Here is a 23,695-nt window from a genome sequence, read left to right on the forward strand (position 1 = left end):
AAATAACGTTGAGGAAAATCTGATTGATATATTTCACCAGTTTCTATCTTCGAGACAAAACATCCGATTGATTCGTCCAGAAAATCATAAACACAAGTTTCTCATTTCCAGATGAGAAAGTTTGGACGTCAAACTTTGATCCAGGATGCAGTTTAACATCATCTGCAGACTTCACTCCCTTCCTAATTCCTAAATAAAAGAAAAAACTTTCTCTTTAGCCTCCCAGGATTTTCCCACTCAAGTCAATCTGTGCAAAGTTAACCCAGATCTGAATGTTGGCTATGAAGGTCTGTAGCATAGCTTAGCATTAAGACTGTCGAACCAGCAGCTCTAGTTTCAACCCTCTGGTTTTAGATGAAACATCCAGGATATAAACATCCGTACCTGGTTCAGGAGTTTGCACCTCCACAGTGACCTGCAGCGGAGCGTCCAGAGCCAGGTGGGACACTCTACAGGTGATCTTTGTTCCTGGAGGAACCGCAGAAGGGACGGACAGGTGGGACGACAGGGAGAACGTTCCATCACCATGCTGTCGATGGCTGGTCAGAGAACCCTGGTCGATGAAGGGTTCAGGTTCTGAGGCTGTCGGAGGAAGTGAAAACCACTCCATCTGAGAGACAGAATATCAGCCGTCAATCGATCAATATATCAATCAATCTTTGATTTATAGAAGCTTCATACAGATCAGAGCAACTCAAAGAGACACACATGAAACAGCAAACTATAAAAATGGAATAAAACCCAACAAATCGTCAAAAAGATCAGTGTAAAAAGAAATCCATAAAAAATGTGAAACTTTGGAACCTGATTAAAAATCAACCATGTAAACTGTAAAAATACTCATTTTTAATGTGGACATTATTTACAGTTTTGGTCTTTTTCTTTTGCAGTCAACATTAAAATTAATACAGTTTTTCTGTGATTTTATTCAAAAATATCTGTAATTTAACAAAACAGAAAACCTGTAACATAACAGTTTAACAAATTATTGACAATTTTCAATCTTTAATATCCACTGACGTCTTGAATACTCTCACTTTGGTGCCGTTTTAATTGTAGATATCCATATTGTTGACAGAGAGTGCAGTGCTCCCCAAGCTTTACCAATTGTTGTTTCTATATCATGTGCCGTGTTGGTGTTGCCTCCAACATACAGGAAATCATCAACTTTTTCAGTTTCTGACCCATGTAGTGCATGCAATGTCTCCTCAGATGTTGGGTTGAGGTGCATGAACTTCGTCTTTCCAGCATTCAGAAAGAGTCCAATCTGTCTTGTTTCTCACTCGACCTGATGCAGAAGGTCTTCTGCTTCACTGATAGTGTTTCCAGGAGGGCAATGCCATCCGCAAATGCAAGTTCTGGGAGGACTTCTACTGTCTTCTACTTTGACGACGCTTTAGGGTCAGACCATCGGAGGGCAAGATTGCACTCCTCAGTGCATAGTCCAAGCCAATGGTGAAGATGAAAAGTGCTAGAGGGTCTCCTTGAAGTACTCCGGTGTCTGCACTGGAAAAAATGCCCCTCTCAAAACAAGAAAAAAAAGCATATTTCAAGGAAGTTTTACCTTGAAATAAGTGAAAAAATCTGCCAATAGAACAAGTGAAAAATGTCTTGGTAAGATTTCTTGAAATAAGATACGATATTTAGAATATTGAGATCTTAAAATTAGCTGGAAAACTTATTTTAAGCTCTATTTTACCAGGATTGTCAAGCTTAGGTGTCTTAAAATAAGCCAGATATGATTTAAAAAAAAAAAAAAAAGTAGTTTTTCACTCAAAAATATATTTTTGCTTTCAGGCAACTTCCTAATCTGAGATGTATTAAACTTATTTTGAGCTTTCTTGTAAAATACAACTCAAAACAAGATAATTTCAAGATTGTTTGACTTAACAAGACATTGAAGATGCATTGTCTTAACTCTCATGTTGTCTTCATTTACGGGCACCAAAAAATATTGTTTCCTTGTCTGAAAAAAATCCCAAAAATCAGAAAAAAATAAATAAAAAATCCCCAAATTTTTGAAAATTTGCAAAACCTTCACGAAGAATATTCCAATAATTCCATAAAAGTTTCCCTTAAAAGTTTTAACTTAAAAAAAGTTACCCAAATTTGGCAAGAAAAATCTTGTAAATATTTTTTAAAAATTTGTAAAAATCTTCCAAAAAAATCCTAAAAATATCTAAAGTGATAGAAAGTGATATAAATATATCTAAAATGATATTTTTATATCAGTGAAACTTGTAACATTTTCTTTAAGAACATTCACATAAAAATCAACCAAAATCCAGCGAAATTCACTGGATTCTGGTTGATTTTTTTGTAAATGTTCTTAATGAAACACTTTTAACATTTCCTTTTTTCCACCAAAAAATGTTCAAAGATTTCCCAAAAATATTGAAAATGTAGACATCAGAAGTTTCACTGGGAAAATATATTTTTTCCACACTTTAAAACGGGTCAATTTTGACCTGCAGGACGACACGAGGGTTAAAACAAGTCCCTCCATCTGCTGAAATGTCTCTCGTTAAGTGAATTTATCTTAAATCAAGTGGGATGAGACATTTTGACCATAAATAAGACAAATGAACTTGGTAAGATTTTGAGTTTTTGCAGTATATGGAGAAGAGATCTGTGTTGCCCTCAGGAGTTTTGACTACAGCAGAATCAAATGCCTTCTTGAAATCAATGAAAACCAGTATTGCTTCTTTCTTGTGGTTTAATGCTTCCTCAACAGTTCTTCTAAGAGCTGGGATGTACGCAGTAGTTGAGCAAGATTGCCTAAATCCATTTTGACCTGGGCAGAGTAGATCGTCAATGACTGGCCTAATTGTGTTGAGGATCGTCCGATTATAGATCTTGGTAGCAACCTGGGTGAGGCTGATACCTCTGTAGTTGTCATATATAACAAGGTTGCCTTTCTTTGGAACTGGAACAATCACTGACATTCCCCACTTGTCTGGTCTTTGTCCCTTGAATGTCTGGAAACAGAATGACCTTAAGGTCTTTCTTGCTGTTGGATGTTTCCAGAGGTCCACAGTCAAACCATCCAGTCCCGATCCTTCCCTGGTTTCACTGCACCAAAAGCTTGTCAGATTTAAATACAATGAATTAGTGAAAGTGTGTTTGCAGTTTAACTCTGGGATGTTCCACTGAGAACAGATAAAAGAGAACCAAACAGACCAAACAGACTTTATATGACTGAAGGAACAACAGGACTGAGTTTCTGACCTGGACGTCCAGAGGATAATAATTACTGCAGTGGCAGCTGAACGTCTGAGCAGAATTAGAATCTTTCTTCCCCTCCGAGAGCGAAACCTGAGGCGCTTCTGGAAACAGGAACAGAAAATAAAAAAGACATTACGTTCCCACAACATTAGCTAACATTATATTATATTATATATATTATATATATATTATATATTATATTATATTATTAGCTAACATTAACTTCTCAAAGATTGAGTCTTTAGAGAGTGTCATCCTGAACATTAGCGGAGAAAAAAAAGCTTCCTAAAGAAAACCTTTCTGCAGAACTTTCCCAGATTATTTTTTTAGAACAAACAGTAATCCAGCTGCATGTTGTGGATTCTTCAGAACCGACCGATTAGACTGAAGATAAACCTGTAGAAGCTTCAGATGTTATTTAAACCTGTAGAAGTTTCAGACTTTATCTAAACTTATCAAAGCTTCAGACTTCATTTAAACTCCAACAACCTTCAGATTTTATTTAAACTTGTAGAAGTTTAAGACTTTATTTAAACTTTTAGAAGCTTCAATCTTTATTTAAATTCATCGAAACTTCAGAGTTTATTCAAATCTGTAGAAGCTTCAAACTTTGTTTAAACTTGTAGAAGCTTCAGACTTTATTTAAACTTGTAGAAGCTTCAGACTTTATTTAAACTTGTTGAAGCTTCAAACTTTATTTGAACTCATAGAAGCTTGAGATTTTATCTAAACTCGTAGAACCTTCAGACTTTATTTAATCTTGTAGAAGTTTAAGACTATTCAAACTTGCAGAAGCTTCTAACTTAATTTAAACTTGTAGAAGCATCAGATCATAGAATTTTCAGACTTTATTTAAATTCACAGAAGTTTAAGACTTTATTTAAATTCGCAGAAGTTTAGGACTTTATTTGAACTTGTAGAACCTTCAGACTTTGTTTAAACCTGTAGACATTTTAGACTGAAGCTTCAGATTTCATTTTAACCTGCATTTAAACTTCTAGAAGCTGCAGCCTCAGACTGGACCCGAACTTCTAGAAGCTTCAGACTTTATTTAAACTTCTAGAAGCTGCAGCCTCAGACTGGACCCGAACTTCTAGAAGCTTCAGACTTTATTTAAACTTCTAGAAGCTGCAGCCTCAGACTGGACCCGAACTTCTAGAAGCTTCAGACTTTATTTAAACTTCTAGAAGCTGCAGCCTCAGACTGGACCTGAACTCACGGGTGATGAGCAGCTGCACCACCTGCTGGGCGTGGAAGTTGCCCACGCTGATGGTGCAGATGTAGGTTCCCTCGTCTTCCACCTGCAGCCTGGACAGCGTCATGGAGGCGTCTCCTTCACGCAGCAGCAGAGCGGCGTCCAGGCTGGAACCTTCCCTCTGTCCAAGCACTGAGGAGACAGAACATCTAATAGGTCCTGAAGGCTGAACTTCACCTGGAACACACCAACCTGCTCTGCTTTTGTTCCTCCATCACTCATACTTTTATTTATTCATGAGGCTCTTCCTGGTTTCAGCCTCTTTCATTCCCTCTCCTGTTAATGTGGACAAACCCGCTCTAATGACTGGAGCGCAAATGTTTTATTAATAGATCAAAACATTATATTTGAATAAGCTGAACCGCTGTTTTATCTTTTGGACAACTCTGGCTTCTAATTCATCATATTTTACTTCCAACTGTTCTTAAAAATGAACTGATCTAATCCCAAATAAACAGAATTTTTTGGGTTTCTCTGTTTAAATTCTATTAAGTCTTTACTTTACCATGTGAACTGCTACAAGATGTTAATATGTTGTGAACTGCACCATATCAATTAAACTGAATTACTTACTATGTAACTGGATGTTAAACTGTTCACATGTCAAACTGGATCAGTCCTCCAGAAGAAACTCCTCCAACTCCTCACTTCTCCTCCATGCTTCCTTTGTTAGCATTAGCTTAGCTCACAGGTGTGTCTGCTTCATTGCATCATTTCCTGTCTACCTGCCAGGTAAATAAAGGGCTGTCCTGTCTTTTTCCTTCTCTCTTCTGCTACAAGATGATTTAAATAAAGGTATTTGGAAAGACTGAATCCATCTAGGATGATTGCAGTGGTTTTGTAGGAGAAAGCAACTGCATCAAAATAGAAAATGATTTTTAAAAAGCTGAACTGTCACTAAAAGACTTTAAATCCTCCAGAAAGGTCCCGGCTGTTCTCACCTACTGAGCTCCCCTCGCTGCCGTCCAGCTTCGTCTTCATTTCCAGAACCTTCCGTCCTTTTCCTCGGTGCTGCAGCCTCCATTCGACTCCCACCTCCTCACCCAACCGAACCTCCTGCTGCCTGAAGCCACAGTTGAGCAGAACTTTGGCCTTCAGAGGAGCCGACACTGACTGAACGTGGGAAAACACCAGGAACATCACTGAGGGACACAAAGAACCACAGCAGAGTTCAGAAGAACGTCAGGGTCACGGCTGGAAAGCTGGACGTCAAACTGTAGTCCGGACCTTCAGTCAGCAGAGTTCCCGACCCGCTCAGAGGTAAACCCAGTTTGCTCTGGACCAGGGTGGACGGGTTCTGCTCCACAGGTAATGTCTGCAGGATCAGCGAGGTGCTGAAGTCCACCCCGTCCACACTGAGCGACACCATGAAGAACCCTGAAGAGTCCTGCAGCCCTCGAGGAGAATATCGGCTGATTTCACACAGAACCTCCTGTTGGTTGCAGTCGGCGTGAAGCAGCACGTCGGCCTTCGGGATCTCGGGAGATGAAACTAACCAGGAAGAAGAGAGAAGTTCAACACCAGCAGAGCTTAGATAGAACCAGAGTTTATGGACGGAAAGGCAGAGAAACCTTTGGTCTCGAACAGGAGGAGCTCTGGATCAGGGACGGAGGGCGGAACGAACGGAGTCAGAGTCTCCAGAGATTCATCAGGACCGACTGGAACGTCTTTGAGCACCAGAGTCGCTGGAGTCCGAGTAAAGAGAACTCCTCCTCCCATTCCTCCCAGTCCGACTCCCTCCTCCACCAGATCACAGGACAGGACCACGTCTGCAACACCGTCAGCTGAGAAACCAGAGGAACAAAGACAGAAACAGCTTTAGTAGTTCAGTACTTCTTAAAAATTATCATTTAAATACTGAAACATCAGCTTTAGTAGTGCTATAGTGAAGGTTTACCATATTTCAAAACCCCTGGGGACAAACAAAAAGACAAAATTGTCACAAAGAGACAAAAAATAACACAAATGAGACAGAAAATGATACACAAAACAGTAAAATATAGACATAAAATGCCAAAAATGAGACACAAAATGAGAAGACAACTTGAAAAAGAAACAAAATGACAAAAATGAGACACAAAATGGCAAAAACGAGAAACAAAATGCCAAAAATGAGACACAAAACCACAAAATCAAGACACAAAACCACAAAAACTAGACACAAAACCACAAAAATGAGAGAAGAAACAACAAAATAGAGATACAAAATGACAAAAAGGAGACACAACAACACAAACAAGACATAAAACGGAGATGACAAGAACTCTGAGAGGAAAATTAAAGCTACTGGATGAATAAAATAAATGCAGCATGGCTCAGAAACAGTGAACAGAGGAGCAAGTTGTTGGAGATACATTCAGCATGGAGAAACATCTTTCTACTGATGATGAGCAGAGTAGAGAGGAAAAGTCTGGAAACATGGAGATAGAAAAACATCTACAGGATGAGGAGGCAAAATGACAGAAATAAGACAAACTTAGAGTTCAGAGGGTTGATTAAATGAGTCAGAAACTATGAAATCTTAAGAAGAGCAATAAGAGAAGCTTCTTTGTTTTCAGAGAATCCAAACAGCTGCTGATTCACGGGTCTGAGCTGCAGAGTAAGAATTTAAAAGTCTAGAAATATAGACAGAAGTTGTGTAGTGATTTAAAAGTGACCAAGAGAATCTTAAATCTAATTCTGTATCACACAGGTTCAACTAGATTCACAGGATATTAAATGTAAGAAATGAAAAGTGAATAAACTGAGCAGTTTCTGTTTGACCTTTAATTAACATCAAGAAGAGTCTCTAAACTGTGACACAAAACCACAAAAAAGAGACAAAATGACAAAACTGAGATACAAAACAACAAAAACAAAACACAAAACAACAAAAATGAGACATAAAAGGACAAAAATGAGACACAAACGACAATGTTTTAATTGGCATCAAGAAAAGTGTCTAAACTGTGATAATAGTGAAAATAATCTTCTCTAATGTCACCAACACTTGACCTCAACCTCTGCAGCAGTGTTACACTTTCATGTGTCCCACCAGGAACAGTGACAGGTAGGAACCAATATCACTCTGAGACAGACGGTGGTAAAAAGTGTTCAGATATCACACAGAATAATGCACATTTAAATAGATATCTATTAAGAGGAACATAATAACGTCCATTGTGTAAACTTCGTAGTTATTAATGCAGAACTTAATGAGCAGTGAGTCCAGTTAGTGAATAAAACATGAATCTGTCTGGATAATTGGATTATTTCTCTAATAAACATTGATTTCTCACCACTGAAGCTCCTCGTGAAGAATCCAAACAGTATGATTCCAAACATCATCACGGAGCAGCTCCAGTTCAACTCAGTTTATCAGGATGAATTCTTCACTTTCACTTTTGATTTCAGCCGCTGCAGCTCTTCTCGTCTGTCCGCTGCTTCTTCAGGCTGCAGCTTTAAAATCTGCTCTCTGACTTTTAACTCATCAGTGAAGTTCAGCAGCTGAAACCTTCAGTTGGATAGAAATAAAGTTACTCTGCTGATAGAGCAGTAGCTGCTTCGCTGTACGGAGCATGCGCAGAGGAGCGGTGAAAATGAAAGCAACCGCGCAGGCTCGTCCAATCACAGAGCAGTGCGGAGCGGGTCACGGATCACTATGGAAACGAGCACCACGTTCCTGTTTCTGTCGGAAAATTTCCTGGACAGAACCGTGAAACTTAATTACATACAAGCTAAAGAGAAACAGATTTTCAGGTTAATTATTCAAATTCACTTACTTCACTTAACCATTTAAACTACTGTTCAAGTTTTGGGTCACACATTTTTGTCCTCATTGTCCTTATTTTTCTAGATTCAAGATCTTTATTTACCAAAAACACAATTATTCATACTATAATGCACAGTGAAATGTATTGTGCACCTTTTCCAGACCGAAACAAAAACAATAGTAAAAATAAATATATACAAGATAAATATATGTGTGTGTGTGTGTGTGTGTGTGTGTGTGTGTGTGTGTGTGTATATATATATAATATTAGATAGATAGATTATATATGTATATATATATATATATATATATATATATATATATATACACACATATATATACATATATGTATATATATACATATATATACATATATATGTATATATATACATATACACACACACACACACATATATATATATATATATATATATATATATATATATATATATATATATATATATATATATATATATATATATATATATATATATATATATATATATATATGTACACAAGGCGAAGTGTAAACAGTCTAGTGGATAGGATTTGCAGGTTGGTTGTCTATTGAGTCTACTGTTTCAGGTTCTGCAGGCAGACAGCCTGTGGGAAGAAGCTCCTCCTCATCCTCTCTGTGTTTGTCTTCAGGCAGGGGTAACGCCGCCCTGGTGGCAGCAGAGAGAACAGTCTGTTGCTGGGGTGGGTGGGCTCACTAACAATCTTCCTGGCCTTTAACTTGCAGCGTTGGTTGTAAATATCCTGCAGGTTGGGGAGGGTGGTTCTGATGGTTCATAGCCGAGTGGACCACCCTCCTCAGGGCCAAGAAGTTCTGCTGGGTGCTGCTGCCCATCCAGGTGCTGATACTCCCAGCAAAAACGTTCTCAATGGTGCAGGTGTAAAAGTTCCTGTGCACCTTGAGAGGGAGCTTAAAGTCCCTCAGGCGTCTGAGGTGGTAGAAACACTGTGAAGCTTTCTTCACCAGGGCGTTGATGTGACAGGACCATGTCAGGTCCTGGAGATGGTAACATCCAGGTACTTAAAGCTCTCCACTCTCTCCACCTCTGTCCCACTGATCCTGAGTGGGTGGTATGTCCTCTGCTGCTTCTTGCTGTAGTCGACAATCAGCTCCTTGGTCTTGCTGACTTTCAGGAGGAGAATGTTGTCTCTGCACCAGTCCTCCAGGTGAGTGATCTCCATCAAATAGTCCTCCTCGTCGTTGTTGGAGATCAGACCCACCACTGCTGTGTGGTCAGCAAACTTAATTATGGTGTTAGAGTCTGATGTGGACAAACAGTCATGAGTGTACTGTGAGTACAGCAGAGGGCTCAGCACACAGCCCTGGGGATCACCAATGTTCAGGATGCGTGAGTAGGATAGGTGTTTTTCAACTCGAACCACATGTGGTCTGCTGGTCAAAAAGCTGTAGATCCACCTGCACAGGATGACTCCAAGGTCCTGCAGCTTAGTGACCAGTCTGGAGGGGATTATGGTGTTGAATACATTAAATGAATCAGAAATCCAGTGTAGACATTGTTAATGTGGTAAATGACTATTCTAGCCAGAAGATGCCCTCACCCACTTGACATCCCACAGAGTCTTAGGTGTCTCATGTGTGCAAGAAGGGATATCAGCATCTAGTCCTACACAACAGACAGATCTTTAATAAATCTATAAAATGATGCTTTTCAAGACTATGCTTCATGTTTCAATGATTCCATTACAGAAAGTTCTAGGAGTCATTAGAAACTAAATACTGAATGATAAAAATGGATTTACAGATGGAGACTTTAGTTCAAGACTTTATAAACTCTTTTATGACACCATATTTATTAATACTGCAAAGAAACACGCAGAGACTAAAGGTTTGTTCTGATTAAAGGTTGGTTCTGATTTTATTTTACTTTAGCTTCATGAACGCCTTCACGTTCTGTAGCACTGAGCTCCAGTCAGTTGTTCTGGATGGTGTTGTTGATCCAGGGCAGGTAGTTGGAGACTCTGGTATAAACTCCATACGTTCCCCGTTTTCCACATTCGATGCCCCAGCTGACGATCCCAGCAGCGTAGAACCGGCCGTTTTCTCTCAGGGTGAAGGCGCTTCCGCTGTCGCCTTGGCAGGAGTCCTTAGAACCTTCTGGGACTCCAGCACAGAACATGTTCTCCGTCAGGTTTGGTACGTCGGACCGGGTTCTCCTGATGGAAGACAGCGAGCTGCTGCATGTCTCCTGGTCCACCACCGGCAGCTGCACATATTTCAGCCGGTTTGTTAACACCTCCCGACCTCGATTGATTGTGATGCCAAAACCTGACACCAGCCTGAAAAATTTTAAGACAAAGTCGTGATGAAAAAGAAAAACAAGTCAGTCGGTTTTTTAGAAACTGGACAAGATGCATAAGTTACCTCAGCAAGGAAACGAAACACAAAACTACAAGTGAGTAAACACAAATTTCACAGCTTCTCTTCTTTACCCCATCACACCGGTGTCATACGTGGCGCCCTCTGCTGGCAAACACAGTGGCATTACAGACGAGTCAAACGTGATTGGTTGATCCAGTTTCATCAGAGCGATGTCATTGTTGTAGTTTAACAAGTCTGGGTTTTTGTAGCCGGGGTGAATATAGAGAGAAGAAGCGTTGACAGGAGTGTCCTTCAGCGTCTTAACGTCATTATGTCCCATGTAAATCTGAAAACCAGCAGCACAACAAGAAGTAAACTCTGACACAAAAACATGGAGGCAGAGCGTCATCTGACGTGTGATGACGTGTCCTTTTGGCCGATCTGACAGATCTGTCTGACGGATCTGTTCACGTGATGAAAAAAATTAACATAATCCAATTATTACGAGGAAGATTAAAAAAAGAATGTGTTGCAATATTCCGCTGATTGGTAAAATTGAAAAAGAAGAGGGCACGCTACACAAGCCATCTCATTTTCAAACCTCCGATGCAGAGACGAAGACATAACACCTAAAGGCCTCAACATCAGGAATCCCATCCCAACAAAGAACGCAGAAAACAGAATCAACAAAGCAAAGAAGGCCCTCATCAGAGAGAGGATAAGGACGACGACAAACACACTGGAAAAAGTCAACACACTAATACAAGAGGATTCAAACAAACTCAAAGAACACCTCCGTTTGGAGCCAGACATACACAAACAGATAAGTTCACATTTAAAATGCACACAGGAAGAAGAAATAATTACAACGAAAAATCACCACATCCAAAAATTGAACAAACTAAGAGAAAGAAAAAACAGAAACAAACACACACACACAAAATTTAATAATAAATGAGTACGATGCAGTCGAAACATGTCAGCAAGGTAAAACCATACTTTTTTTTACTGAGTTGTCGGTTTAAAAGTAACACTATCCTATAATAAGAAAAGACAAAATGAACATAATCCAATTAGCAGATTACTTACCCGCACGTCTTCTGGAGGAACCGTTGCTCCATTTGCTACCAGTACATGAGCTGCAGTCAAGATCCAGCGGTCAGCGATCACCATACCTCCTCCTCGGCCTGAACCCACACTCAGCATCACCTGCCAGGGGATGGTTTTATGTGGAGCATTGCTGCCTCCGATGATCCGCTGGTAGCCAGAGATCAGCTTTGTTGGCTGCCCACACACTGGAGAGACAGGTGAGGTTTCAGCTTCATGTTCCAAGTAGAGGACGGAACATCAGACGTACACTACCAGTCAAAAGTTTGGACACATCTTCTCATTTAATGGTTTTTCTCTATTTTCATGACTGTTTACATTGTAGATTCTCACTGAAGGCATCAAAACTATGAATGAACACATATGGAATGATGTAGGAAACAAAAAAGTGTGAAATAAGTCAGAACATGTATATTTTAGATTCTTTGCTTTGGTTACTGCTTTTCACACTCTTGACATTCTCTGGAAGAGCTTCATGAGGTAGAACCTGAAATGGTTTTCACTTCACAGGTGTGCCTTGTCAAGGTTCATTTGTGGAATTTCTTGCCTTCTTAATAGGGTTGGGACCATCAGTTGTGTTGTGCAGAAGTCAGGTTGGTTCACAGTTGACAGCCCTATTTGACAACTGTTAGAATCCATATTATGGCAAGATTCCCAAATTGAAGGCACACTGAACCAGCATGGCTACCACAGCATCCTGCAGTGACATGACATCCCATCTGGTTTGGATTAAGTTGGACCATCATTTATTTTCAACAGGACAATGACCCCAAACACACCTCCAGGCTGTGGAAGGACTATCTGACCAAGAAGGAGAGTGATGGAGTGCTGCTTAGGTCAGATGACATGGTCTCCACAGGCACCTGACCTAAACCCAGTCCAGATGGTTTGGGATGAGAAGGACCGCAGAGTGAAGGCCAACAAGTGCTCAGCATCTCTGGGAACTCCTTCAAGACTGTTGGAGAACCATTTCATGTGACTACCTCAAGAAGCTCATCCAGAGAATGCCAAGAGTCAGCAAAGCAGGAATCAAAGCAAAGGGTGGCTATTTAGAAGAATCTAAAATATAAAACATATTCTAGTTTGTTGAACATTTTTTTTTGTTTACTACATAATTCCAGATGTGTTCATTCATAGTTTTGATGCCTTCAACGAGAATCGACAATGTAAATAGTCATGAAAATAAAGAGAAACCATTAAATGTGAAGGTGTGTCCAAACTTTTGACTGGTAGTGTAGATCTCTGGTAGTAGTACCTGGTAAACATGTTGGACTGCTGATCACATCATGGGTGGATCTCCACTGTCTGTCTGCATCACACCTGAAAGTAACTGAGGAGGAACAAGACCAAAAAAACTTCAGTTCAACATCAGGTGATAACTTTGTTTAAATTCATGGTGATGTAGACCTTTGCGTGTATTAGCACACGGTGACATTTCCTGGTTTTCTTTGGTGTCTTTCATTCTGTGTACTTTTGAAAATCCTCTAGCACAGAAAAAACAACAGGATTTACAAAGACTCAATAAGAGTTCTGCAGTATTCTAAAGTTCTAAAGCAGATCGACGACAACATGACCAACTAAAACCAGAACCAGAAACACCACATGTTAACATCTCACCGTTTACGCCTCCCAGAGGAGAGTAAAAAGGTTGATTACAGTGGTATTGAACAACAGAACGGTACTGATTCTGGAAACCCGACAGGACGGTCACCGCTCCGTTCAGCAGAGGTTCAGGTTCTCCACAGTCAATTACTGCAGAACAACAAAACAAGAACATATTGATGTTTCTTCAGCCAGACACTGAAAAGAGACTGAACATAATGAAACTGTTGCTTTCAGCTCAGAGGAAACTCACTGTGACACTCAGGCAGGGAAAGATGCCACCGTCCAGAACTTACACACATCGTAAAGAAACTCTGGATCTCCTCACCTTCCTGACAGAAGAACCGGACCGTGAATAGAACATCAGCATGGTGTAACAACAAACACATGGATCAGAACCACAGGCCTGTTGGAGTTTAACTCTTAGGAGAAACAAAAGCAGATTGTTCTGACCATCATCAGCTTGTATCCCTGATCACAGCGAACGTGGAGATAGTCTCTGTAGAAATACTCCGTCAGGACAGGAGTGACCCGACCGTTAGCTACACGGCCAGGAACCGGACACTGGACCCCTGGAACACGGAAAATACTGTTCTAATGTCACGTTGAACTGATCTAATATCATATTTAACTGTTCTAACTGCATGTTTAACTGTTCCATCATCATGTTTAACTCTTCGCTCATCACATTTACCTGTTCTAACATCATATGTAACTGTTCTATCGTCATATTTACCTGTTCTAACATCATATTTACCTGTTCTAACATCATATTTAACTGTTCTATCATCATGGTTAACTGTTCCATCATCATGTTTAACTGTTCCATCGTCATATTTACCTGTTCTAACATCATATTTAACTGTTCTGTCATCATGGTTAATTGTTCTAACATCATATTTAACTGTTCCATCATCATGTTTAACTGTTCCATCATCATGTTCAACTGTTCCATCATCACGTTTAACTGTTCCATCATCATGTTTAACTGTTCCATCATCATGTTTAACTGTTCCATCATCATGTTTAACTGTTCCATCATCATGTTTAACTGTTCCATCATCACGTTTAACTGTTCTATCATCATGTTTAACTGTTCCATCATCACGTTTAACTGTTCTATCATCACGTTTAACTGTTCTATCATCACGTTTAACTGTTCTATCATCATGTTTAACTGTTCCATCGTCATATTTACCTGTTCTAACATCATATTTAACTGTTCTGTCATCATGGTTAATTGTTCTAACATCATATTTAACTGTTCCATCATCATGTTTAACTGTTCCATCATCATGTTCAACTGTTCCATCATCACGTTTAACTGTTCCATCATCACGTTTAACTGTTCCATCATCACGTTTAACTGTTCTATCATCATGTTTAACTGTTCTGTCATCATGTTTAACTGTTCCATCATCATGTTTAACTGTTCTATCATCACGTTTAACTGTTCCATCATCATGTTTAACTGTTCTGTCATCATGTTTAACTGTTCCATCATCATGTTTAACTGTTCTATCATCATGTTTAACTGTTCCATCATCATGTTTAACTGTTCCATCATCATGTTTAACTGTTCCATCATCACGTTTAACTGTTCTATCATCATGTTTAACTGTTCCATCATCACGTTTAACTGTTCTATCATCACGTTTAACTGTTCCATCATCATGTTTAACTGTTCCATCATCATGTTTAACTGCTCCATCATCATGTTTAACTGTTCCATCATCATGTTTAACTGTTCCATCATCATGTTTAACTGTTCCATCATCATGTTTAACTGTTCCATCATCATGTTTAACTGTTCCATCATCATGTTTAACTGTTCCATCATCACGTTTAACTGTTCTATCATCATGTTTAACTGTTCCATCATCACGTTTAACTGTTCTATCATCACGTTTAACTGTTCCATCATCATGTTTAACTGTTCCATCATCATGTTTAACTGCTCCATCATCATGTTTAACTGTTCCATCATCATGTTTAACTGTTCCATCATCACGTTTAACTGTTCTATCATCACGTTTAACTGTTCCATCATCATGTTTAACTGTTCCATCATCATGTTTAACTGCTCCATCATCATGTTTAACTGCTCCATCATCATGTTTAACTGTTCTGTCATGATATTTAACTGTTCTAACATCATATTTAACTGTTCTATCATCACATTTAACTGTTCTATCATCATATTTAACTGTTCTATCATCATGTTTAACTGTTCTATCATCATGTTTAACTGTTCTATCATCACATTTAACTGTTCTATCATCATATTTAACTGTTCTATCATCATGTTTAACTGTTTCATCATCATGTTTAACTGTTTCATCATCATGTTTAACTGTTCCATCATCATGTTTAACTGCTCCATCATCATGTTTAACTGTTCTATCATGATATTTAACTGTTCTAACATCATATTTAACTGTTCTAACATCACATTTAACTGTTCTATCATCACATTTAGCTGTTTTAATATCATATTTAACTGTTCTATCATCATGTTTAACTGTTCTATCATGATATTTAACTGTTCTAACATCACATTTAACTGTTCTAATATCATATTTAACCGTTCTATCATCACGTTTGACTGTTCTAATATCATATTTAACTGTTCTATCATCACGTTTGACTGTTCCATCATCATGTTTAACTGTTCCATCATCACGTTTAACTGTTCTATCATCATGTTTAACTGTTCCATCATCATGTTTAACTGCTCCATCATCATGTTTAACTGTTCTGTCATGATATTTAACTGTTCTAACATCATATTTAACTGTTCTATCATCACATTTAACTGTTCTATCATCATATTTAACTGTTCTATCATCATGTTTAACTGTTTCATCATCATGTTTAACTGTTCCATCATCATGTTTAACTGCTCCATCATCATGTTTAACTGTTCTATCATCATATTTAACTGTTCCATCATCACGTTTAACTGTTCCATCATCACGTTTAACTGTTCTATCATCATGTTTAACTGTTCTATCATCATGTTTAACTGTTCCATCATCATGTTTAACTGTTCCATCATCATGTTTAACTGTTCCATCATCACGTTTAACTGTTCTATCATCACGTTTAACTGTTCCATCATCACGTTTAACTGTTCTATCATCATGTTTAACTGTTCCATCATCACGTTTAACTGTTCCATCATCATGTTTAACTGTTCCATCATCATGTTTAACTGTTTCATCATCATGTTTAACTGCTCCATCATCATGTTTAACTGTTCTGTCATGATATTTAACTGTTCTAACATCATATTTAACTGTTCTATCATCACATTTAACTGTTCTATCATCATATTTAACTGTTCTATCATCATGTTTAACTGTTTCATCATCATGTTTAACTGTTCTATCATCATGTTTAACTGTTCTATCATCACATTTAACTGTTCTATCATCATATTTAACTGTTCTATCATCATGTTTAACTGTTTCATCATCATGTTTAACTGTTTCATCATCATGTTTAACTGTTCCATCATCATGTTTAACTGCTCCATCATCATGTTTAACTGTTCTATCATGATATTTAACTGTTCTAACATCATATTTAACTGTTCTAACATCACATTTAACTGTTCTATCATCACATTTAGCTGTTTTAATATCATATTTAACTGTTCTATCATCATGTTTAACTGTTCTATCATGATATTTAACTGTTCTAACATCACATTTAACTGTTCTAATATCATATTTAACCGTTCTATCATCACGTTTGACTGTTCTAATATCATATTTAACTGTTCTATCATCACGTTTGACTGTTCTAACATCATGTTTAACTGTTCTAACATCATATTTAACTCTTCTAACATCCGCTATAGCAGTGGACCAGGATGTTTCAGCAGACCTGTTCCAGTTCTATTCCTTACTCTGGGTTCTATAGTCCAGACTCCAGCCTCGGCTCTGTCCTTTATCGTCAGTGTGGTAGTCGAGCTTCACGGTGCTGGAGTTGGTTTCCATCAGTCCTGGACTCAACCCACCACAGAGCTTTATGGGTTCTCTGTCTGGGATGGTCACCTTCAGAACACAGTGGAACACCTTCAGTTTATTCTCCTCTGCTTGAACAATTCCACTGGTTTGTCCCACAGCCTTCAGGCATCATAATACCTCTGACAGGAACTCTTGATCTGTCCTGTCGGCTGAGACACTCCAGTGACTAACCTGTATAATAAACCCAATTATCCAGGACCACCAGGACCCAGCATCCCGTCTTTATGCTTATTAATAGTTCTATTTTTACACTGTATTTACACTTTTATACTATTTCATTATAAATACTGACAATTTGGCCCTTTTTGCCAATAATTTTTCACCGTATTTCTTCCATCAGCACAATTTGCACATGTTCTTTTGCATATCAGTGTCCTTATTTTTCTTAAATGTTACATATCTGAGCTCCTGGATACCTTGACTTTCTCTAAGGGGATGAATAAAGTATCTCTCTATCTATCTATGTATCCATCCATCCATCCATCCATCCATCCATCTATCTATATATCCACCATCCATCCATCCATCCGTCCATCCATCTATTTATCTATCCATCCATCTATCTATATATCCATCCATCCATCCGTCCGTCCATCCATCCATTCATACACTATTTTACATTAAGACTGTCAGATCCATGGCACTAAAAGAGGAGTGAGCCTACACTTTCACTGAAACTAGATTACTAGTTTAAAGGGACAAATGTTAAAATCCAGAGAAGGAGAAAGCTAACTGAGATTAATTTGTAAAGTTCTTAATCTTTAGCTCAGATCCAGTTTTTCTGGTGTGATGAAAGTTTACCAGCAGCCAGTGATGGAGGCAGATTAAACCGTCCTCAGTGTCGACGCTCTCGATGTGGAAGTTATCGCTGAAGTTCAGAGACACAGTGAAGCCGGGTTCGACAGAAATAATGTACTGACAGGACACAGCGTGAGGCGGGATCATCGGGTAACCTGGACTGAACAGGTGACCCTCCGGTTCATCAAATATACCTCCACCACAGGACACTGGGGAGGAACACAACCCGGAATAAAGAGAAGATTTACCCATACACTACCATTCAAAAGTTAGGGGTCATCCAGACAATTTCATGTTTTCCATGAAAACTCCCACTTTTATCTATGTGCTAACATAACTGCACAAGGGTTTTCTAATCATCAATGAGCCTTTCAACACCATTAGCTAACACAATGTAGCATTAGAACACAGGAGTGATGGTTGCTGGAAATGTTCCTCTGTACCACTATGGAGATATTCCATTAAAAATCAGCTGTTTCCAGCTACAATAGTCATTTACCACATTAACAATGTCTACACTGGATTTATCATTCATTTAATGTTATCTCCACTGGAGAAAAAAAAGCTTTTCTTTCAAAAATAAGAACATTTCTCGGTGACCCCAAACTTTTGAATGGTAGTGTAAATGTGGACATTTACAGGTGTGACCTGTTTTTTACAGCTAACATGTAAATTATGACTTTTTCCCAATTTTACTGGTTTAATAAACAGCTGAAATCTGTAAAATTACAGTAAATTACCTTTAAAAAAGTGAGTATATACTCACACACACAGGTGCGCTGGTCCGATCGCAGCTCGTAACCATGGTGACAGGCGCACAGGTAAGAACCCAGTGTGTTGAGGCAGATCTGGGAGCAGAGCGGACCCGACCCGTCCAGAGGTTCTGGTGCTGAACATTCATCTACGTCTGATGAGAGTTTGGTTGTTAGTGGGAGAAGGAGACCAGAACATGGAGGAGGAGCAGGAGGAGCTACCTATGGCCTGGTACTGGGCCGAGAAGCCCAGGTTCTGGTGCCGCTCCGGGTTGTCGTCGTCGGTTTGGAAGATGAGCATGAGAGTGTTGCCGGGAGACAGGATGGGATGGTTACCGGGGTGATGTCCGTCAGCAGAGTTCTCAGTGCCACAGAACTTCCCCAGCAGCTTTTCCTTGTGCAGAACCTGAGGACCAAATAAAGGAAGAAATATTCATCATCAGGAGGAAACATTTCTGGAAAAACCTCAGAGAAGGAAAACTACCAACACAGCAAGTAGTCCTGATGAGGTAGAACCTCAAACTAAAGTCACAGACCCTTAACTTCTTTGTGTACTTCTTGTAATGTGCTTTTATTGTGACTTATTGTCCTATGTTTCACTGTTATGTTTTTTTAATCTGCCGAGGGATTGTGGATGTTATTTGGCATTGTTGCTACAATCCGGATTATTTGCGTCTATTGTTGTCTAAAGAGACATTCATTAATGTGCACTGTCCCTGTCAAATAAAGAAATGAATAAAGAAAGACTGACTTCAGTTTCAGTTTGAGTGTGAAAAGTTTCTGTCTGACTCCAGTTTCAGGTTCTTATTTAGACACTAGAACAAAACTTTAAATAAACTGATCAAGTGTTCTAACACAGAGAACAACAAATTTAACTGAAATATGTACAAATTTATACTGCCGGAGAGAATGTTGTGATGCTTTAGATTAGCGTACTGTGTAGTCTTTGGTGAAGCAGAACGTACACTACCGTTCAAAAGAAGAAGAAGAAATGTCCTTATTTTTGAAAGAAAAGCAGGTTTTTTTGATGAGGATGACATTGAATGAATCAGAAATCAAATCTAGACATTGTTAATGTGGAAAATGACAAATTTTCATGGAAACCCTAACCCTAACACTTACCCCAATCCTAACCCTATCGTCGAGCCACAATCCTAACCCCAACCCGAACCTCTAACCGTAACCCCAACACCTAACCCTAGTAACCCTAATCCTACTAACCCTAACCCAAGTCGTCGGACGAAGCAGGGGGCTTCATCAAGATAAATTTCCCAACTCTAATCCTAACATCTAACCCTAACCTGAACCAGTAGCCCTAAAACCTAAACTTAACCCTAAAACTAACCCTAACTCTAAATAAGGTATTGAGAACAACAACTGAACTATACTTACCAAAAGTGAAAGGAAGTCAGGAAACTCAAACCCCCCGGGGTACCCAACAATATGACAGACATACCTAAAGGAAGAGCCAGAGGGTATCGACAGGGAGCGGTGGCCAGTGCACTACCTTTGACTCTCTATTCAAACTGCCCTGTTTGGGTAGGGGGAGTCGTCGAGATAATCTTTCACAAACCTAACCTAACCCTAACCCTAAATTGCCTGGGTGACCCCAAACTTTTGAACAGTAGTGTCAGTGTAGATATTGGGAAACAAGATGTGGCGCAGAAGTTTAGGATCTCGCACAGAACGGTAGTAGCTTTTACTCTACTGGGTACTTGCTGATTACAGGGTTTGTTTGACCTACGGATCAATAGTCCGGATGATTGGAAGGAGTTCAGAAAATCAAGCCTCCCCACTGTTCCTCAGTATCTACATATACTGTGTGCTGGTTTTTAGCAAAGATTAGACTGTAACTGTGGAGTAATTAAAATATAGATTACTTAAGATTTGTCTTTAGCTTGTCTTGACAGGAAAAACTGATTTCTGCCACCATAAAAGAAATATCGAGTATGATGCAAAAATTTCGAATCACGGGTTGTACAAAGAAAAAAAAAGAAATAAACTCATAATGTCTTCAGAGCAGGTTCAGTTCAAAGCTCCTCATGAATTCAATAAAACCAGGAGACTCTGTGACCTTCTCATGAACTCTCCATAATGAGCAGCATGTCTGAGCAGAAGGCCAAAGCCAGAGGTGAAGATCTCCGGAGCAGCCGAATCCTCAGACCTGCAGCCGTATGCTGATCACCACCTGGCTGAACTGCTCAGGTGAGAAAACCTGACGGAACTCTTTAAGGTTCCATCTGTGCTGAGAGTAAGAACATGAAGGCTGAAATGATTCTGGGTTTTTAGCTACAGAAGCATCTTAAACGCCTGCAGACCTTCAGACAGAGCTCTGCTGAAGGCCAGAAACATGATCATTAGGGTTTACTTCCAGTAGATGCAGACTGTTGGCTGATGGTCTTAACAAGATGATCACATCCAGCTTCTCAAAAACACTCTAGGGTTTGGTTTGTTTGTACCTGAAGTTTACACCTCAGTCCCTGATCCTCAGAGCTTCAGTAGAACCTACTGGTCTCCTCTTTTTTCTTTAAGATGCTTCACCTACATCCAAGAAGCTTCTTCAGTTCTGACTGATGGACAGTTACAGGTCAGTGAGAACTGATGAAGATTCTTTGATGAAGATGAAACATCTTCAAGAACAAAAAAGACAAGTCCGGCTGCTTTCTCCTGAAGCCCTGAGGACTACCACGATCTGGAGGGTAAGGTTTGTCAAAGCTCCATCACCATATGAAGAATCTCTATGTAGGAGATGGTTCCTCACAGACTTTATACAGTTCTTTAAAACAGTGAAGGTCCTTGACTTTTATTGGAGTTATTTGTTGGCAGATTTTTCATTTTCATTGCTGATTCATCGGCAGAATATTTCCTTCATTAATCATTTGATCAATGAACATCAGAGAACAATGATCTGACTATCTTGGAACGTGTTCTGTCTGACCAAGAACCCAAAATACTTAGTGTGTTCTAGAGGAAGGAATCCAGAACAGCTGCAGATTCCCACATTTAAAGTTCAGATAAAATCTCATCAGTGTGTCTCAGCTGTCAGATGCCTTCAGTGTTGGATCCACAAGTTAATTTAAGTTTTAGGGTTCTACGTTTCCCTCACAGGAACTGATCTTATGTTTGTGCTACTTTGTGGATCACTGAAGCTAAGATTTTAATACCTCACCAGTCTGGAATTCAACTAATTAAAAGAAACATTAATAAACGAATATGTTCATGAGCTGGTTTTTCAGTCTGCACATAATTATTATATTTAAATGTTGAAAGAACCTTGAATTTTGAAAAAAATACTAAGAACCATTTAAAAGAGGTTCCTTACTAAACCAAATGAACTATCTGGAAAACAGAGCAAAGGTCTTTGAATTTATGGTGCCTAAAAGAACCCTTTTTGGTGGTTTTCTGAGGCAGCTCTGGGGTTCTTTAGAGAACTGTTTGCAGAAACAGTTCCTTTAAGAACCTATTTTAGCTGAAGTTCATTTGTAGCACCATCTGTGATGCCTGAAGGAACCATTATGTGATGGTTGTCTGAGGGTTTTCTTTAAAGAAGAAATTATTCTTTGAAGAACCTCTTGCTAAGAGGTTCTTTGTGGATCTAAAAATGGTTCTCCTGTGGCATCAGTGAAGAACCATTGAAAATGAAGAATACACAGCTGCAGCAGCGCAGTGTATTCTGGTAGGTTCTGTGTGGAGGTTCGGTTCTGACTGTGAGTGAGTCGTAGTAGCAGCCTGCAGCCGCCTCGATGTCCAGGTGGGTGAAGGTGAGTCGGATCTGGAACCCTTCAGGAACCCTCAGCTCCCACTGCTGCTGCAGGTTGGGGGGGTACGGCTGGGGGTACTGGGGCGACTGGACCTCCCCAAACATCGGAGAGTCCGGGTCAGGCACCGGGCTGCATTCACACAGCAACACAGAACACAGGAACCTGCAGAGTTCCGTCTGTTTATCAGGCTGAGGTCAGCTGAGGTCCAAAGACCAAACAAAACAAACACAGACACACAACTATGGAAGCAACAAAACCAAAGTTTATAAGAGACTGACGGAACATTCAGACTATAAAACACTGATCATCTGAACAGAACATCAGAACCAGAACTCTGCGTTGGAACAAACTGTCCAGTAACAGCAGCTTCATGCTGAGAAAGTAAAAATCAAAGTGGGACTAAAACAGTTACAGGTAGTAAAGTTTAAAATGAACTTCTGAGGAGAACTTACCAGATGATCCAGAACATCTTTGGATCGAAGTTTTCCATGAGTGAGCTGCTCGGCTGCAGTGGGATAAAATGTCTGACATTCAGGTGAAACATTAATATCACAAAGTGTTTAGCAACATTCTACGTTAATGCCAGGAAGCCGCTGTTTGTTTTGGCAAAACAAGAAGAAAAGTGACTCTAAAGTGCAGGAATATAAAACCTTTAAAGAGACTGAATCAGGAAGATGTTTCAAATGAAACACCTTAAATCACTCATGAAGTCATCATTAGATTAAATATTAATTATTATGTTTGATTATTATCATTTAGAAAATGTGAAGAACTCTGACTTTGTTTTTAAACAGCTTCAGTTTGATTTTTACCAGCCTCATTTCTACCAGCAGGGGGAGACATTCACTGTTTTTACACCTGGGAACCAACATAAACAGCCTAAAACATACTGGGAACCAGTTGAAAGAAGTTAAAACGTACTGGGAATCATTTTAAAGAAGTTAAAACGTACTGGGAACCAGTTTAAAGAAGTTAAAACGTACTGGGAATCATTTTAAAGAAGTTTAAACGTAGTGGGAACCAATTGAAAGGAGTTAAAACATACTGGGAGGTGGCATAAAGTAAACAATTGTTT

At 39.2% G+C, this 23,695-nt stretch overlaps 2 protein-coding genes across 2 annotated transcripts; both read right to left on the bottom strand.

The window, feature by feature from the left end:
* Positions 1-307: 307 nt before the first annotated feature.
* tapbpl (TAP binding protein like) lies at positions 308-8,046 on the bottom strand. Its single transcript, XM_023296084.3, has 7 exons — positions 7,759-8,046; positions 6,052-6,264; positions 5,708-5,971; positions 5,422-5,622; positions 4,445-4,612; positions 3,229-3,326; positions 308-610 (listed from the first exon to the last, which is right to left on the bottom strand). The coding sequence occupies exons 1-7, from the start codon at positions 7,805-7,807 to the stop codon at positions 308-310; spliced, it is 1,296 nt and encodes a 431-aa protein (XP_023151852.1). The 5' UTR covers positions 7,808-8,046.
* Positions 8,047-10,094: 2,048 nt separating this feature from the next.
* Positions 10,095-23,225, bottom strand: LOC111586786 (complement C1r-A subcomponent-like). The gene is made up of 13 exons (XM_023296590.3): positions 23,073-23,225; positions 22,566-22,782; positions 19,082-19,265; positions 18,874-19,014; positions 18,111-18,316; positions 17,189-17,336; positions 13,729-13,847; positions 13,529-13,607; positions 13,291-13,425; positions 12,929-13,003; positions 11,656-11,861; positions 10,698-10,912; positions 10,095-10,544 (listed from the first exon to the last, which is right to left on the bottom strand). Exons 1-13 carry the CDS (start codon positions 23,162-23,164, stop codon positions 10,178-10,180), a joined length of 2,184 nt encoding a protein of 727 aa, XP_023152358.2. The 5' UTR covers positions 23,165-23,225; the 3' UTR covers positions 10,095-10,177.
* Between the last annotated feature and the right edge of the window lie 470 nt (positions 23,226-23,695).

This window comes from Amphiprion ocellaris, chromosome 9 (assembly GCF_022539595.1).
Source record: "Amphiprion ocellaris isolate individual 3 ecotype Okinawa chromosome 9, ASM2253959v1, whole genome shotgun sequence".
In the NCBI taxonomy this organism is placed as follows: Eukaryota; Metazoa; Chordata; class Actinopteri; family Pomacentridae; genus Amphiprion; species Amphiprion ocellaris.

Excerpts from the sequence above, each read along its gene's own strand:
- tapbpl (XM_023296084.3), bottom strand. The coding sequence starts at position 7,807 with ATGATGTTTGGAATCATACTGTTTGGATTCTTCACGAGGAGCTTCAGT. Across the intron at positions 6,265-7,758 it reads CTTCACGAGGAGCTTCAGTG|CTGACGGTGTTGCAGACGTG; the intron begins GTGAGAAATCAA and ends CTGGTTTCTCAG. Across the intron at positions 5,972-6,051 it reads CCTCCTGTTCGAGACCAAAG|TTTCATCTCCCGAGATCCCG; the intron begins GTTTCTCTGCCT and ends CTTCCTGGTTAG.
- LOC111586786 (XM_023296590.3), bottom strand. The coding sequence starts at position 23,164 with ATGTTTCACCTGAATGTCAGACATTTTATCCCACTGCAGCCGAGCAGC. Across the intron at positions 18,317-18,873 it reads GGACCAGCGCACCTGTGTGT|TGTCCTGTGGTGGAGGTATA; the intron begins GTGAGTATATAC and ends GTTCCTCCCCAG. Across the intron at positions 13,848-17,188 it reads TCTGGACTATAGAACCCAGA|GGGTCCAGTGTCCGGTTCCT; the intron begins GTAAGGAATAGA and ends TCCGTGTTCCAG.